The 16,204-nt window shown below is 49.0% G+C and overlaps 1 protein-coding gene across 2 annotated transcripts in view; it reads right to left on the bottom strand.

The window, feature by feature from the left end:
• DYM (dymeclin) overlaps positions 1-16,204 on the bottom strand; it is a 248,864-nt gene that overhangs the window by 170,227 nt on the left and 62,433 nt on the right. For both annotated transcript variants that reach the window (XM_054398246.1, XM_054398244.1), the window contains exon 8: positions 2,947-3,129. In XM_054398246.1, the coding sequence (XP_054254221.1) occupies positions 2,947-3,129 (183 nt within the window). The remainder of the gene's footprint in view (positions 1-2,946; positions 3,130-16,204) is intronic.

The raw sequence follows: 16,204 nt of genomic DNA on the forward strand, positions 1-16,204 counted from the left end.
GGCTGCTGCAGGGAGGGCTGCTGCAGGGAGGGCTGCTGCAGGGAGGGCTGCTGCAGGGAGGGCTGCTGTAAGGAGGGCTGCTGCAAGGAGGGCTGCTGCAGGGAGGGCTGCTGCAAGGAGGGCTGCTGCAGGGAGGGCTGCTGCAAGGAGGGCTGCTGCAGGGAGGGCTGCTGCAAGGAGGGCTGCTGCAGGGAGGGCAGCTGTAAGGAGGGCTGCTGCAAGGAGGGCTGCTGCAGGGAGGGCTGCTGCAAGGAGGGCTGCTGCAGGGAGGGCTGCTGTAAGGAGGGCTGCTGCAGGGAGGGCTGCTGTAAGGAGGGCTGCTGCAGGGAGGGCTGCTGCAGGGAGGGCTGCTGTAAGGAGGGCTGCTGCAAGGAGGGCTGCTGCAGGGAGGGCTGCTGCAGGGAGGGCTGCTGCAGGGAGGGCTACTGTAAGGAGGGCTACTGTAAGGAGGGCTGCTGCAAGGAGGGCTGCTGCAGGGAGGGCTGCTGTAAGGAGGGCTGCTGCAAGGAGAGCTACTGTAAGGAGGGCTGCTGCAGGGAGGGCTGCTGCAGGGAGGGCTGCTGCAAGGAGGGCTGCTGCAAGGAGGACTGCTCCAGCATATTCTCTAGAACTCATGATCCATTCAGGTGTTTTCAAACCCTGCAAATATAACTTTCAGGTTTAGTTCAAGAGTGTCAAGGCAGAGGATCTCCTACCCATCACTTGGCACAAAAGGGCAGATGCACATAGGTCAAGACTGTCACAATACTGTCAGTGAAGCACAGGGGTTGTCAGACTTTTAAGTAGTGGGGAGCTTAGCTGGTTTAGTAGTAATTTATGGGATTCAGTTTTGAGTCTGGCACTCCAAGAAGGACATTGAGGTGCAGGAGACTGTTCAGAGAAGGGTAACAATGCTGGTGAAGGGTCTAGAGCACGAATCTGGCGAAGAACAGCTGAGGAAACTTGGGTTTTTCAGCCTGGAGAAAAGAAGGCTGAGGGGAGGCCTTCTGGTTCTCTACAACTCCCTGAAAGGAGACTGTACCAGGTGAGTTTTGGTCTCTTCTCCAGGTAACAAGTGAAAAGATGAAAGGTTCAGGTTGGACACAAGGAACAATTACTTCCCCAAAAGGGGTGCCAAGCCCTGGAAGAGGCTTCCAAGATAGTCATGGAGTCACCATTCCTGGAGAGATTTCCAAACTGTGGTGCTGTAAGGGCAATGATTTAGTGGTGACCTGGCAGTGCTGGGTTAATGGTTGGACTTGATGATATTAAAGGTCTCTTCCAAACAAGAAGTTCTGTGATTCTACGTTGGTTTATTAAGTGATTCAAAAGACCACATCATATAGCCTAACATAATTATGTTGATCACACAACATAATCTATGGCAGAGCTGGAAGTGAGAACAAAGCAGGTTACTCTTCACAGAACGCTTTCACCAGTAGCTTTATCAGTTACAAAATGTCCATCAGTGCTGATTTTCTAACATCCAGGAATTTCCAGTGGGCATGGGGAAGGGAGCTGTGACAGTCACTGCACTCCAGAGTCAAGTCCCTAGCCTGCTATCTCCCCGTATAAGAGATTTGGATTTTGTTTTCTTCACAAAGACAGCAAAACAACTCAAGTCCCCTCAGCTCTCCATCCTTCACCAGCTTTATTGCCCTTCTCTGGACACACTCCAGCACTTCAACATCCTTCATGGAGTGAGGGGCACAAAGCTGAACCCAGTATTGAAGGTGCTGCTTCACCACTGCTGAGTACAGGGGGACAATCATCATCCTGGTCCTACTGGTCACACTGTTGCTGATAGCATTCAGCATGGAAGCACATGGTAGCTGCCATGTATTTAGAACAACATCTCCATCTTATATACCATCTTTTGGTATATAAACAAAGGCTTGGAAAACCTGCAGGAGCCCTGCAGGAGCCCCAGCTCCCAGTGGGTTCCTGAGAACCCGATGGAGCCAGCATGCCGGGGACTGGCTGCTTCTCTTGGCTTGGGTGAGGGGTGACAGCTCCAGCCATTCATCTGCACCCAGCAGGAGACCACAAAGCACAAGGAAGAGACACAGCTCACTGATGATGGAAACCCTGCTCTGCTCAAAAGGAGATACCAGCAGGCAGAGAAGTCGTCAAACTCTGGCTTTTCTGAACTACCATTTCTGCCCCCACAGCCCTGTCAGTCACTGGCCGTGAGTGTGGACCAATTGACTGGACACCATCCTGCTTCAGGCTGGTATTCCTCTTTCAAAAGAGTGGGCAGTGTGGGCAGCAAGGGCAGGGAGGGGATTCTGCCCCTCTGCTGTGCTCTGCTGAGACCCCCCCCTGCAGTGCTGGGGCAGCTCTGGAGTGCTCAGCACAGCACAGACAGGGACCTGCTGGAGCAGGGCCAGAGGAGGCCACAGCAATGCTGGCAGGGCTGGAAGGGCTCTGCTGGGAGGCTCCAGGCTGAGAGAGTTGGGCTTGGGCAGCCTGCAGAAGAGAAGGCTCCAGGGAGACCTTCTGGTGGCCTTTCAATGGGCCTAATGAAAGCTGGGGACAGACTTTTCCTGAGGGCCTGTTGTGACAGGACAAGGGGTGATGGTTTGAAACTAAAAGAGGGAGATTGAGAGTGGAGAGAAGGAAGAAATGTTTGCCCCACAGGGTGGGGAGAGCCTGTCCCAGGCTGCCCAGAGAGGTGGGAGACGTCGTATCCCTGGCAGCATTCCAGGTGAGGATGTGTGGTGCTGTGAGCAACCTGCTGTGGTTGCAGATGTCCCTGCTGACTGCAGATGGGTCGGACTACAAGATCCTCAGAGGTCCCTTCCAACACAAAACATTCAGTGATTCTATGAAAACAAACTCTTTCTGCTCATCCATGGGCTGGCTGCAGAGAAAACACACTTTGGAAAGAGAGCCTCTAAGCAGTGGCAGCACCTTAACAGTGGACTTTTAATTCATTCATGCTTCAAAGGAAGAACAGATACAAACCTTGTGTGTTCTTGAAGGACATAATTGCTTGCCTGTAGGGATTTGGTGTGTCTGGAGCATCAGTCAGATTAGCCAAGACCAGGAGAAGCAGAAGACTCTGGCTAGCTAGAGGGGAGCAGTGCTCCAGCTGCGGCGATGGTTTACTCCCCACTCCACCCAGTGTGAAGACTGTCCAGAGGCCAGCTAGAGAGAAAGGGGGAAAAATATTAGGTTTGGTTACTTTTTAATGAACAAAACTTCTTTAGAGGAAAAGTCTGCATCCGACACCCATGGAGAACCAAATCACATTTATACAGGTCTCTCTACTTGGCATCCCAAAGTTTAGACTGTAAGAGTAACCCAGCAGTGGGCACGCAAAGGTGGGAAGTCAACAGCCACTGGAAGCTGAAGAAAACTATGTCACAGGAATATACAAAAAGGAAATTAGCAGAGAAGGCCAACGGTCTCCTAGGGTGCATTCAGAAGAGTGTGGGCAGCAGGTTGAGGAAGATTCTCCTCCCCCTTTACTCTGCCCTACAGAGGCACCATCTGGAGTACTGAGTCCAGTTCTGGGCTCCCTGGTTCCAGAGAGACAGGGAATAGCTGGAGAAAGTCCAGTGTAGGCTACAAAGACGCTGACAGGAATTGGAGCATCTCTCTGAGGAGCAAAGGTTGAGAGCCCTGGGGCTGTTGAGCCTGGAGAAGAGCAGCCACAGAGGGGATCTGAGCAATGCTCACAAGAATAAAGGGCAAGGGTCATGAGGCTGGGGCCAGATTGTTTTCAGTGCTGCCCAGGGACAGGCCAAGGGGCACAAACTGGAACCCAGGAGGTTCCATCTGAACAGGAGGAGAAACTTCTTTGGTGTGAGGGTGCTGGAGGCCTGGAGCAGGCTGCCAAGAGAGGTTATGGAGTCTCCTTCTCTGGAGAGCTTCCAACCCCACTGATCCTGTTCTAGGTGACACTGCTCCAGGAAAGGGGTTGGAGTAGATGATCCCCAGAGGTCCTTTCAAAACCTTTCTGTGATTCTATTCTAGGAACAGAAAGAGATATTTTCACCCTTCTCTTCTCCAAAACTGCCCATCACAGATTGTTTTACCCTGTTTGTACAAATCCATGAGAGGCACACCAAGGGAAGAAGGTCTCACTTAAGAGCAAGTCATAGTTTCTGGCAATAGTAAGTCTGAGATGCTCTGTAAGAAACACTGCTCAACACCATGAAAACAAACTCAGGAGCTTAATCCCATTTGACAGGTTGTGAAACAACACTTCATGGCAAAACAAAGTTATTAAAAATTCATCAAAAAACAACTTTCTTTCACCAGACTTAATGTAAACACAACTCTGCAGAAACTTCAGCCTAACCCTCTGGCTTCCGTCACACAATAAGATACAGCTAAGGATCATGACTGGAGAAAAAGTTGAAAAGCACTGATTTATAGTTTCTGGTGGCATGGCAAAACTTTAAGATCTTGATTTTCAAAGCATTTTAAATCCAAAAGACAGGTAGGACTGCAGAAGGCTTTCCAAGCAGGACCTGTTGTGACAGGACAAGCGGTGATCACAGAATCCTGGAATGGCTCAGGTTGGAAGGGACCTCAGAGGTCATCTACTCCAACCTCCCCACCATGGGCAGGGACACCTCTCAGCTAGACTCAGCTGATCCAGGCCTCATCCAGCCTAGCGTTAAACACCACCAGGAGGAATCCACAGCTTCCCAGGGCAGCCTATTCCAGGGTCTTACCACTGCAACACTGAAGAACTCTGCTCTCCCTCAGCTTCAAACCATTCCCCCTTGTCCTGTCTCTAGAATCCCTTATGGAAAGTCCCTCTGCAGCCCTCCTGGAGGATCCCTTCAGCTATTGGAAGGCAGCTCCCTCAACCTATCCCCATAGAAGAGGTGCTGCAGCTCTTGGATCATCTTTGTGACCCTCTAAAAGAAGGAGATTGAGACTGGAGAGAAGAATTGTTTTAGGCTGAGGGTGGTGAGAGCCTGTCCCAGGTTTCCCAAAGAGGTGGGAGATGCCCCATCCCTGGAAGCACTCCAAGTGAGGTTGCTCAGGGCTGTGAGCAACCTGCTCTAGTTGCAAATGTTGCTGCTGACTGCAGGGGGGTTGGACTGGATGAGCTTTAAATGTCCCTTCCAATTCAAACCCTTCTGTGTTTATTTCCAGCTAGTGCATCAGCCATCTGTGAGCCATGACTGATTTGTGAGGTTTCTTGGGATATTTATTAAACTCCTTGTCATTCTTCCACAAAACACTCGCTCTCTTTCCAACCTCCAGTGTAAGCTCTTGGAAGATAAACCCTCTGAGCTCTGTCCCTGGAAAGAGCATTAAATCAAGGCAGAGGAAATTGGTGTTACTAATTTCAAACTATCTTTCTGGGAAAAAGGAGAAAGTTGGGGCTTAGTTGCTTTTTTTATTATTATTTTTTATTTAATAGGAGTTGCAGAATGCAATCATTGTAATAACTGAACTTCATCAAGTTTTCCTTTGAATGACCTGTTCTCCATGAAGCTTAAACACAGGCTTTAAATTGCAATTAATGCTGCCACAGCCTTTTTCAGTACACTCGTTTCTCTCCTTACTGGAGCTCAGAAACAGAGCAGATCCTTTCCTCATCCCCCTCCACACACAACCCTGGTCCTATCACACATGAGCAGTGAGTTTTAATGGTTTGGAAACCACTTTGAAGAGTGCAGCAGGTTGAGGTGCTGCTCTGGAGGCTGAGAAGTAAAGAAAGTAAGAGTTTTGGTAGACATGAAGATCTTCCAAAGATGATCTTGATCTCTTCTTGCCATTTTAAGGTTTCTAAAATGATCCTCCTGCTCCTTTGTTGCAAAATTGGAAAGAACACAAAAAGATCACAGAAGGCTTCAGGCTGGAAGGGACTCTCAAAGGTCGTCTTGTCCAATACCCCTGCAGGGAGCAGGGACATGTCCAAATAGATCAGGTTGGTCAGGGCCACTTCAGTGTCTCTAGGGACTGGGCCTCAAACACATCTCTGGGCAACCAAGCTGAAGCTAGAGAACTTGGTTTAAAAAAAATGTTAAATATCAGAAAGAAAACCCATCCACAAAAAAGAAAACCCCAGGAGAACACATCTAACTAAGGTTTCAGTAATCTCTTACAATCGAGTGCTAGTTCATGCCCTGCCTTCACATTTATGATCACAGAATCCTAGAATGGCTCATCTTGGAAGGGACCTCAGAGATCACCTACTCCAACTTCCCCACCATGGGCAGGGACACCTCTCAACTAGACTCAGCTGCTCAAGGCCTCATCCAACCTGGCCTTGAACACCACCAGAAAGGAGGCAGCCACAGCCTCCCTGGGCAACCTATTCCAGAGTCTCACCATCTTCATACTGAAGAACAAATTCCTCAGCTCCAGTCTAACCCTGCTCTCCCCTCGGCTTCAAACCATTCCCCCTTGTCCTGTCTTTAGACACCCTCAGGAAAAGTCCCTCTGCAGCCTTCCTGCAGGATCCCTTCAGGTACTGAAAGGCAGCTCTAAGATCCCCCTGGAATATTCTCCAGGCTGAACAACCCCAGCTCCCTCAGCCTGGCCTCACAGCAGAGTTGCTCCTTGGACTACCCCTGTGGCCCTTCTCTGGACTCCTTCCAACTGTTCTGTGTCCTTCTTACAATACCTTCAGCATCCAGATTGTTCAGTGCCTCAACACCCTCTGAGACGACAATAAATATAGATTATGAAGAACCAAAGCAAAAGTGATTTTCATTGCACCCCAATGTCTGTCCTTAACCAAAACCAGTGAAGAATATATTATCCAAAACCATTACAGTCACTATTTCAACTCTTCACAAAATCACAGAACACATCTGGTTGGAAGAGACCTCCAAGCTCATCTACTCCAACCCTCAATGCAGCACCAAAGAGTCAGCAGTAAACCATATCCCTAAGCACCAGGTCTGCACACTGCTTAAACACCATTAGGGATGGTGACTCCTCCGTTGTCCTGGGCAGACCATTCCAATGTTTGAGAACCCTCTCTGTCAAGAAATATTTCCTAACATCCAGCCTGAACGTCCCCTGGTGCAGCTTGAAACCATTTCCTCTAGTCCTGTCCCTTGACACCAAGGAGAAGAGGCTTCCCCCTCCTTGCTCCAACCTCCCTTCAGTCATGAGGTCTCCCCTCAACTTCTCATTCTCCAGACTGAAAATCCTCAGCTCCCTCAGATGCTCCTTGTAGCCCTGGTGCTCCAGGCCCTTCTCCAGCCTCATTGCCCTTCTCTGGACAGGCTCCAGCCCCTCGGTGTCCTCAAGGTGTAGCCTCGCCAGTGCTGAGCACAGGAGGATGATCACCTCCCTGTCCCTGCTGGCCACAGTGTTTCTAGCCCAAGCCAGGATGCCATTGGCTTTCTTGGCCACCTGGGCACTGCTGGCTCATGGTCAGTTGAATGTCAACCAACACCCCCAGGGCCCTCTCCAAGCTGCAGCTTTCCAACCACACCTCCCCAAGTCTGTAGCTCCCCATGGGGTTGTTGTGACCCAGGTGCAGGACCTGGCACTTGGCCTTGTTGAACATCATATGGTTAGCCTTAGCCCATGGGTCTAACCTGTCCAGAGCTTCCCTACCCTCTGGCAGATGGAGACAGCCACCCAGCTTGGTGTCTGTCATCTGCAAACTCTCTGAGGGTGCAGTCCATCCCCTCATCCAGATCACTGATAAAGAGGACAGGCCCCTGGGGGACACAGACATTCAAGCAGCAGCTTTGGGAACTGGAGGGTTGGGGCTTGATTGGTTTTGTTTGTTTAATGCCACATTTCTTCAGCCAGTTCAGTAATCCTCACATTGTGGCCTGATGAATACTTTCTGGTGGCCCACAGAGAGCTGGCAGTTCCATGTTGTGCTGGCTTTTGTCCTTCTTTCCAGCTGCTACACTGTGTCAGGAGAAAGCTAAAAATACAGGAATACTTTCCAACCATGCTTTTCCATGTAAGCAGCTTCTCAAGTTGGATGTCAGGTGATAACGCACGGGAGAGGAAAAAGTGCTCCACGGAACTAAGGACCAGGAGAGGCTGGATCAGTGAGGTGACTGCAAGATCCAGGGGCAGGTCACATCATGTTCCAAGTCAAAGTCATCTCATACTTTATAAGCACATCCTGAACACCTAGGGTCTTTCTCTAAGCAACTTCAGACTGCTAATTGAGACTGTATCAGTGGGCAAAGGAAAAGCTCTAGATGTTGTCTCTCTGGACCTCTGTAAAGCCTTTGACCTGCTCCCCACAAGATTCTTCTCTCTAAATTGGAGAGAGATGGGTTTGATGGATGGACTGTTCAATGGATAAGGAATTGGTTGAATGGCTGTTTCCAGAGGGTAGCAGTCAACAGATCAACGTCCAGATGGTGATCAGTGACAAGTGGTGTGCCTTCAGGGGGTCAGTACTGGGACTGATGATGTTTAATATTTTCATCAATGACTTGGATCAAGTCCACCCTCAGCAAGTCTGAAAATGACACCAAGCTGAGTGGTGCAGTTAATATGTCTGTGGGACAGGACATCACCCGGAAGGATGTGGATGTCACCCAGAGGGATGTGGACAACCTTGAAAAGTGAACAGCTGTAAAACTCATGAGGTTCAGCAAGACACAGTACAAGGTCCAGGAGCTAGGTCAGGGCACTCAATACTATTACAGCTGGGTGATGGAAAGATGGAGAGCAGCCCTGTGGAGGAAGACTTGGGTGTGCTGGTGGGTACACAGAGCTGGACATGGCTTTCTTGTGGCCTTTCAGTGCTTAAAGGGGGCCTGTAAGAACAAAGAGGATGATCTTTTAAGCAGGGCCTGTTGTGACAGGACAAGGGGTGATGGTTTGAAACTAAAAGAGGGAGATTCAGAGTGGAGGGATAACATAACATCCTCACAGAACAGCTCAGGAGATGTGGCACAGGTGGCTGTCAGGGAGGTGGATTGCAAACTGGCTCCACAACAGAGTTCAGAGAGTTGTCATCAGTGGCACAGAGTCACCTTGGAGGCCTGTGGCCAGTGGTGTGCCCCAGGGATCAGTACTGGGCCCAGTTTTGTTCAGTATCTTTATCAACAACCTGGCTGAGGGCACTGAGAGTACCCTCAGCAAGTTCTGATGATACAAAAGTGGAGATGGTGGCTGACACCCCTCAGGCTGTGCTGCCATCCAGTGTGATCTGGACAGGCTGAAAGCTGGGTGCAGGCAAACCTCATGAAGTTCAGTAAGGACAAGTGCAGAGTCCTGCATCTGGGGAGGAAGAACAGCAGACACCAGGACAGGTTAGGAGCTGCCCAGCTGGAAAGCAGCTCCATGGAGAAAGACCTTGGAGTGTTGCATGGGACAGCAACGTGCCCTTGTGGCCAAGAGAGCCAATGGGATCCTGGGGGGCAGCAAGAAAAGTGTGGCCAGCAGGGCTAGGGAGGTTCTTCTACACATCTGCTCTGTACTGCTGAGACCACACCTGCAATCCTGTGTCCAGTTCTGGGCTCCCCAGGTCAAGAGAGACAGAGACCTGCTGGAGAGAATCCAACAGAGAACCATGCTTAGAGGACTTGAACTTCTGCCCTGTGAGAGCCCTGGGGGTGTTTAGTCTGGAGAAGAGAAGACTGAGAGGGGATCTGATCAATGTCTATCAATATCTGAGGGGTGGAGGTCAAGTGGAGGGGGCCAGGCTCCTTTGGGTGGTGCACACTAATAGGGCAAGAGACAAAGGTAAAAGCTTGAACAGAGATTTCAGCTGAACATGAGGAGAAACTTCTTTCCAGTGAGGGTGACAGAGCCCTGGAGCAGGCAGCCCAGAGGGGTTATGGAGTCTCCTGCTCTGGAGACTTTCCAAACCCACCTGGATGCATTCCTGTGCAGACTACCCTGAGTGATCCTGCTCTGGCAGGGGGGTTGGACTGGATGATCTCTGGAGGTCCCTTCCAGCCTCTGATATACTGTGAGACTGTGCTAGAGGAACCACTGGAGAAAAAACATAAAAGCCCAGTAAATCTCAAACTAAAACCTCTGAAAGGCAGCACCAAGCTGCCCCAGGAGGACAGGGCCATGATGTCACTAGCAGACTCTGGAAGGAGCTCTTCAGGAAATGAATCACAGAAGCAACTGAAATGCAGAGACCTATTAGGTAACTGTGCTCATCCCCTACCCATGCAACTCTGCTCTCTCCCAATACTCCAGGCTGATTTTAAGAGACTAGTTATGAAGCTTGAACCACATCCTTTGGGTAGAGTGTTCCATAACCAAATAAACCTCAATGTTGAGATTTTTATTCCCACTAATATTCAGCCTAGGCATTATTTTTTCTTTAGGTGCTTACAGAATCATTCAGGCTGCAAAAGATCTTGGAAGAGTATCAGCTCCAACCATCAACTTAACACTACAAAGTCCACCACTAAATCTTGTCCCTCAGCACTATACCCACATGGCTTTGAAATCCCTCCAGGGAAGGAGACTCCACCACTGCTCTGGGCAGCCAGGGCCATGCCTTGACAGCTCTCTCAGGAAAAAAAAATATTCCTTATGTTCAACCTAAACCTCCCTTAGTGCAACTTGAGGCCATTTCCTCTTGTCCTGTTGCTTATTCCTTGGGAGAGGAGATTGAGTCCCAGCTGGCTCCTGCCTCCTTTCAGGGAGCTGCAGAGAGCCAGGAGGTCTCCCTGCAGCCTCCTTTTCTCCAGGCTGAACAACCCCAGGTCCCTCAGATACTCCTCACACCACCTGTGCTCTAGACCCTTCATCAGCTTCATTGCTCTTCTCTGGACACACTCCAGCCCCTCAATGTCTATGGAGTGAGAAACCCAACACTGAACCCAGGATTTAAGGTGTGGCCTCCCCAGTGCTGAGTACAGGGGGACAATCCCTGCCCTGCTCCTGCTGGCCACACCATTGCTGATCCAAGCCAGGATGCTGGTGCCCTTCTTGACCTTCTGGGCACATGCTGGCTCGTACTCAGCATAAGAGTCTCTATGTAAGAGCATAAAACACTCCTTCCCCAGCTCTGTGTTTACAGTCCTTACATAAGAGGCACAGCCACAGCCCTTTGGCTGCCAAATCACACACACTGGATTTTCTTTCCTTTCTTTGAAAGCCTTTCCCACTTTGCTTCCTGTGATTCAGCCCAGCTCTGACACCCTGCACGATCTTTCTACTGCACTAAAAAAGGTTACAAATGCTACAGAACAGAGATTTAACATCATAAACAAGCATATTCCTGTTCTCTTCATTTTTAACTATTTATCCTTTACTTTTGTTTTGTTTTATTTTTCTTTAATCAGGAGTTCCTGCCTGTGACATCTAAAATTATAAAGGTTTTCTTCAGGGCATGATCCCCATCCTGCCACTATATTGCCTCATATTTTTCAGTTTGTTTTAAACTTCAGATTAGGAGAAGACCACCTTCTTCCATGAGTGAGAAGATCAGCTGGACACCTGCATTCCCACCAAAGCTAGCTTTTGACACCATGGTTGTATCAGATATGCACAAAGATACCCTCCTCCCCCTCACCCCCAATACTTTTTCTGAAAAACTACAAAAATCTTTCTAAACAAATCAACATCTTCAATGGCCTCACTGAAGATACTCATTTAACATTTCCAGATGGGTTCTACAGTGGGCAGCAGGGGCAGGGAGGGGATTCTGCCCTCTGCTGTACTCTGCTGAGACCCCCCCTGCAGTGCTGGGGCAGCTCTGGAGTGCTCAGCACAGCACAGACAGGGAGCTGGTGGAGCAGGGCCAGAGGAGGCCACAGCAATGCTGGCAGGGCTGGAAGGGCTCTGCTGGGAGGCTCCAGGCTGAGAGAGTTGGGCTTGGGCAGCCTGCAGAAGGGAAGGCTCCAGGGAGACCTTCTGGTGGCTTTTCAGGACTTAAAGGGGCATAGAAGAAAGCTGGGGACAGACCTTTGAGCAGGACGTATTGTGATAGGACATAGGGTGATGGTTTGAAACTCAAAGAGGGAGATTGAGACTGGAGAGAATGCAGAAATGTTTGCTCCTGAGAGTGGTGAGACCCAGTCCAGGCTGCCCAGAGAGATGGGAGATGTCCCATCCCTGGAACCATTCCATGTGAGGTTGTTTGGGGCTGTGAGCAACCTGCTCCAGTTGCAGATGTCCCTGCTGACTGCAAGGGTTTGGACTGGATGAGCTTTAAAGGTTCCATCTAACCCAAACCATTCTGTGGTTTGCTTTATGATCCTGCTTCTCCCACTTCCACACAGATGCTCAAGAGAGATTTTTGATATCTGCAATCCTCTGAAGTAATTTTTGACAGCCGTGGCCCAGTAATATTGTATCTGATGGTAGACACCTTGAAGAACCAAGTAAAGCAGATCACATACCATTTGTGAGTGAAAAGCCTAGAAAATAGCCAAATGAAGCTGGAATTCACTCTAATTAACCATGAATTCACTTCAAGATAGATATTAACAAACTCTGTAGAAAGGGAACATCTTAAAACAAGGCAGGAAATGTTCATGTTTTCATTAGCTCCATTCCTGGAAACTTCTATTGCAGTTTCTCCAGACACAAGCAATCCCATATCTGAGATGGAGCAATGCTGCTGCTGCATGTTTGAAGGCTGCCCAGTATAACTGAGGATGAAAATGTGACCATGATAGAAAAGAAATATGCAAAGGTCTTATGGTATCCTACAGGAACACACCACCACAGTATTCTGACTACTTGAAATGTGGGAAATGAAGTGCAAGCTAGAAAGGAAGAGGGAGAGGGAAAAGAAAACATGGAAATGTTGGAAAAACCTGTTAATCAACCCAGAGCTGGCTTAGGTTTTACAACTGTCTGCCTCAATCAGTTATCAGCCCTGGATCAGCAAACTGTGAGCCAACAACAGGCTCAGAGAGTGAGGCATCAAAGAGGAGTATTGGGCATGAGGGTTTTGCTTTGGGGTTTTTGTTTGTTTGTTGGTTTGGTTTGGGGTTTTTTTGAAGTTTTGGGTCTTTCAGAATCCTAGAATCATAGAATTGTTCCAGCTGGAAAAGACCACTAAGATGATTGAGTCCAACCATCAACACAGCACCACCCTGGCCTGTCCCAAAGCACCATGCCCACAGATTTCTTGAACAACACCAAGATTTGGGAATTTTTTGTTTGCTTGTTTTAGGGTTTTTATTATTATTTAGGTATTTTTTTAAAGAGGAATCTCCTCTGGCTTCTGCCCAGGCCACTGTCCTGGTAATTAATTTTTGTGGTGTGAACTAAAAGTGGTTGTGATGAGAACACAAGTGGTGTCACAGAAACACTCAGGTTGGTATAGACCCTCAGGATCACCAAGTCCAACCCAGAACCTTACTCTGCAAGGGTCACCCCTAAGCCATATCCCCAAGCACCACATCCAAACCACCTTCAAACACAGCCAGGGTTGCTGACTCAACCACCTCCCTTGGCAGCACATTCCAGTGCCTGACCACTCTTGATGGGGAAAAATTCTTCCTACTGTCCAGTCTAAATCTGCCCTGGTGCAGCTTGAGGCTGTTGCCTCTTGTTCTATCACTACTTTCCTGTGAGAAGAGACCAGCACCAACCTCCTCACAACCTCCTTTCAGGTAGTTGCAGAGAGCCAGGAGGTCTCCCTGCAGCCTCCTCTTTTCCACACTAACCATCCCCAGCTCCTTCAGTCTCTCTTCATCATATTTATTCTCCAGGCCCTTCACAGCTTCCTTGCCCTCCTCTGCACTGTCTCCAGCACCTCCACATCTCTCCTGTATTGAGGTGCCCAAAACTGAACATCACACTCAAGGTGTGGCCTCCCCAGAGGTGAGTGCAAGTCCCCTGAGAGTCCATACTGGGACCAGTGCTGTTCAGTATCTTCATCAATGCCATGCACAGCGAGATCAAGGGAACCCTCAGCAAGTTTGCAGACAACACCAGGATGAGAGGTGTCAAAAAGTGCTCCATACACCACATTTCCAGGAGAAAAGACCTCCCATTTATACACCACAGAAGACATCCAGACCATGAAGCAATGTTCTTGGTAGAACATGAAGCATGAACCATGAGAACAACTGGAGCTACTGACTGCCAGACATTTCTGGAAGTCTGAACGCTATTTTTGGAGACTTGCAGCCAAAGGTCTTTAAATAGCTCCTAGGATACTGCAGAACATGCAGGATTTATCCTGATTAAGCCTGTCCTCAAATTCTTCCTGGTTTACTGGGCACTCTGGGAATAGCAGGTATTTGCTGTCCCACCTTGGTGCATATCTTCATTAACCTCCCTTTCAGAGAGAGAGTGAGACCTCACCTGCAGTACTGCATCCAGGTCTGGAGCCCTCAACACAGGAAGGACATGCACCTGATGGAGTGGGTCTAGAGGAGGGCCATGAAAACGGTCAGTGGGCTGGAGCACCTCTGCTATGAGGACAGGCTGAGGGAGCTGGGGTGTTCAGCCTGCAGAAGAGGAGGTTGGGTTGGAACAGACCTCCAAAGCTCATCCAGTCCAACCCCTCTGCAGTCAGGAGGGACATCCCCAGCTAGATCAGGTTGCCCAGAGCCCTGTCCAGCCTCACCTTGAATATCTCCAGGGATGGAGCATTAACCACCTCCCTGGGCAACCTGTTCCAGTGTTCCACTCCCCTCATGGTAAAGAATTTGTTCCTAACATCCAATCTAAATCTGCTCTGCTCTACTTTGAAGCCATTTCCCCTGGTCCTGTCACTGCAGGTCTTTGTAAACAGTCTCTCTGCAGCCTTCTTGTAGCCCCCTTCAGGTACTGGCAGGCTGCTATTAGGTCTCCCTGGAGGCTTCTCTTCTCTAGACTGAACACCCCCAGCTCCCTCAGCTTGTCCTCATAGCAGAGCTGCTCCAACCCCTGATCATTTTCGTAGGCCTCTGGCCCCACTCCATCAGGTCCATGTCCTTCCTGTATTGAGGGCTCCATAGCTGGACACAGCACTGCAGGTGAGGTCTCACCAGAGCAAGTGGCAGAATTACCTCTCCCCATCTCTGGCAACATCTCTTTTAATGCAGCCCAGGCTGCCTTTGGCCTTCTGGGTTGAAGCCTCACACTGTCTGCTCATATCCAGTTCCTTATCCACTCCAAGTCCTTTTCCTCAGGGCTGCTTTCTAACACCTCCTCCCCCAATCTGTATTGACAGTGAGGGCTGTTCTGGCACAGGTTCAGGACCCTGCCCTTGCTCTTGTTGAACCTCATGAGGTTCACCTGGGCACCACCTGTCCAGCTTGTCTCTGAGCCCATTCTACAATTCTGTGACATCCCAGTTCCAAAGACATATCCCGTGTTGGAGGACTAAAGAGCTCATTCTTGTCACCACTCTAGGGGTCAAATCCAGGCTTACATTCCAGTCTAGTATGCAGGGTCAGCTTTACCATGGCACAACTGAGCATTGGGGGTTGAATTAGATGATCTTTAAAGGTCCCTCCAACCTGAAACATTCTATGATTCTGTCAGTTTCAGCTCAATGAATGCAAACAGCAAGTTTCAGGACCTTGTATCTTGGCCAGATCTAGTAAGAAGGATTACAAATGACACATACTTATCCATGAGTTCACTCCTCTAAATCCCTCTTCCCAAATCTCAAGAGTATGTTCCAAGGCATGGAGGCTCTAAAACTCCTTAACAAAACAGATGTAAGAATTCAGCGTTGGTTAAGTAACATTTTTTCCTTAACCTCATTCTCAGAAACAGAACTGTTTTCAATCAATGCAGTGCCAAAAAAAAAAAAAAAAAAAGAAAATTAAAAGAAAGTTAATGAAAGAAGATACTCAGCATGAAAAGTTTCATCACAACCAACTGAAATCTGGGGGAGGAAGGGGGGAAATAAAGTGTGCAACTGAAAACTGGATTTCACAACAGAATGTGTTCTCTTAAGCCTGTCTACAACATCAGAACCAGCTCCAGCCACAGAAACATTACTAAAATTGTTCTTGTAGTGATAAAACATAAAAAAAAAGAAGAAACCAAATGGCAGCCCTGAAGAAGGAAGTCCTATCCCTAGAACAAGTGTACCATGGACAAAATGTTTCGTCACCTTGACTAGCAGAAAAAGCTTCCTCAGATGAAAGAACCTTGTCTCCCTGCACACTTTTCAGCTCTTCAGAGCAGGACATAAACTGCTATCAGTGTTATGAGCTGGTTTACGTTAGCACCTCCCCTTTGGCTTTGGTGTCTGAAGTGAAATCAACTCCAAAGGCATCAGATAGTAACAAATCCTAAGGAGGGCAAGGAAGCTGGCCTGGAGCACAAGACTTGTGAGGAGCAGCTGGCCTGAATCAGCAATAGTGTGGCCATCATGCCTAGGGCAGGGACTGTT

This window comes from Indicator indicator, chromosome Z, assembly GCF_027791375.1.
Source record: "Indicator indicator isolate 239-I01 chromosome Z, UM_Iind_1.1, whole genome shotgun sequence".
Taxonomy (NCBI): domain Eukaryota; kingdom Metazoa; phylum Chordata; class Aves; order Piciformes; family Indicatoridae; genus Indicator; species Indicator indicator.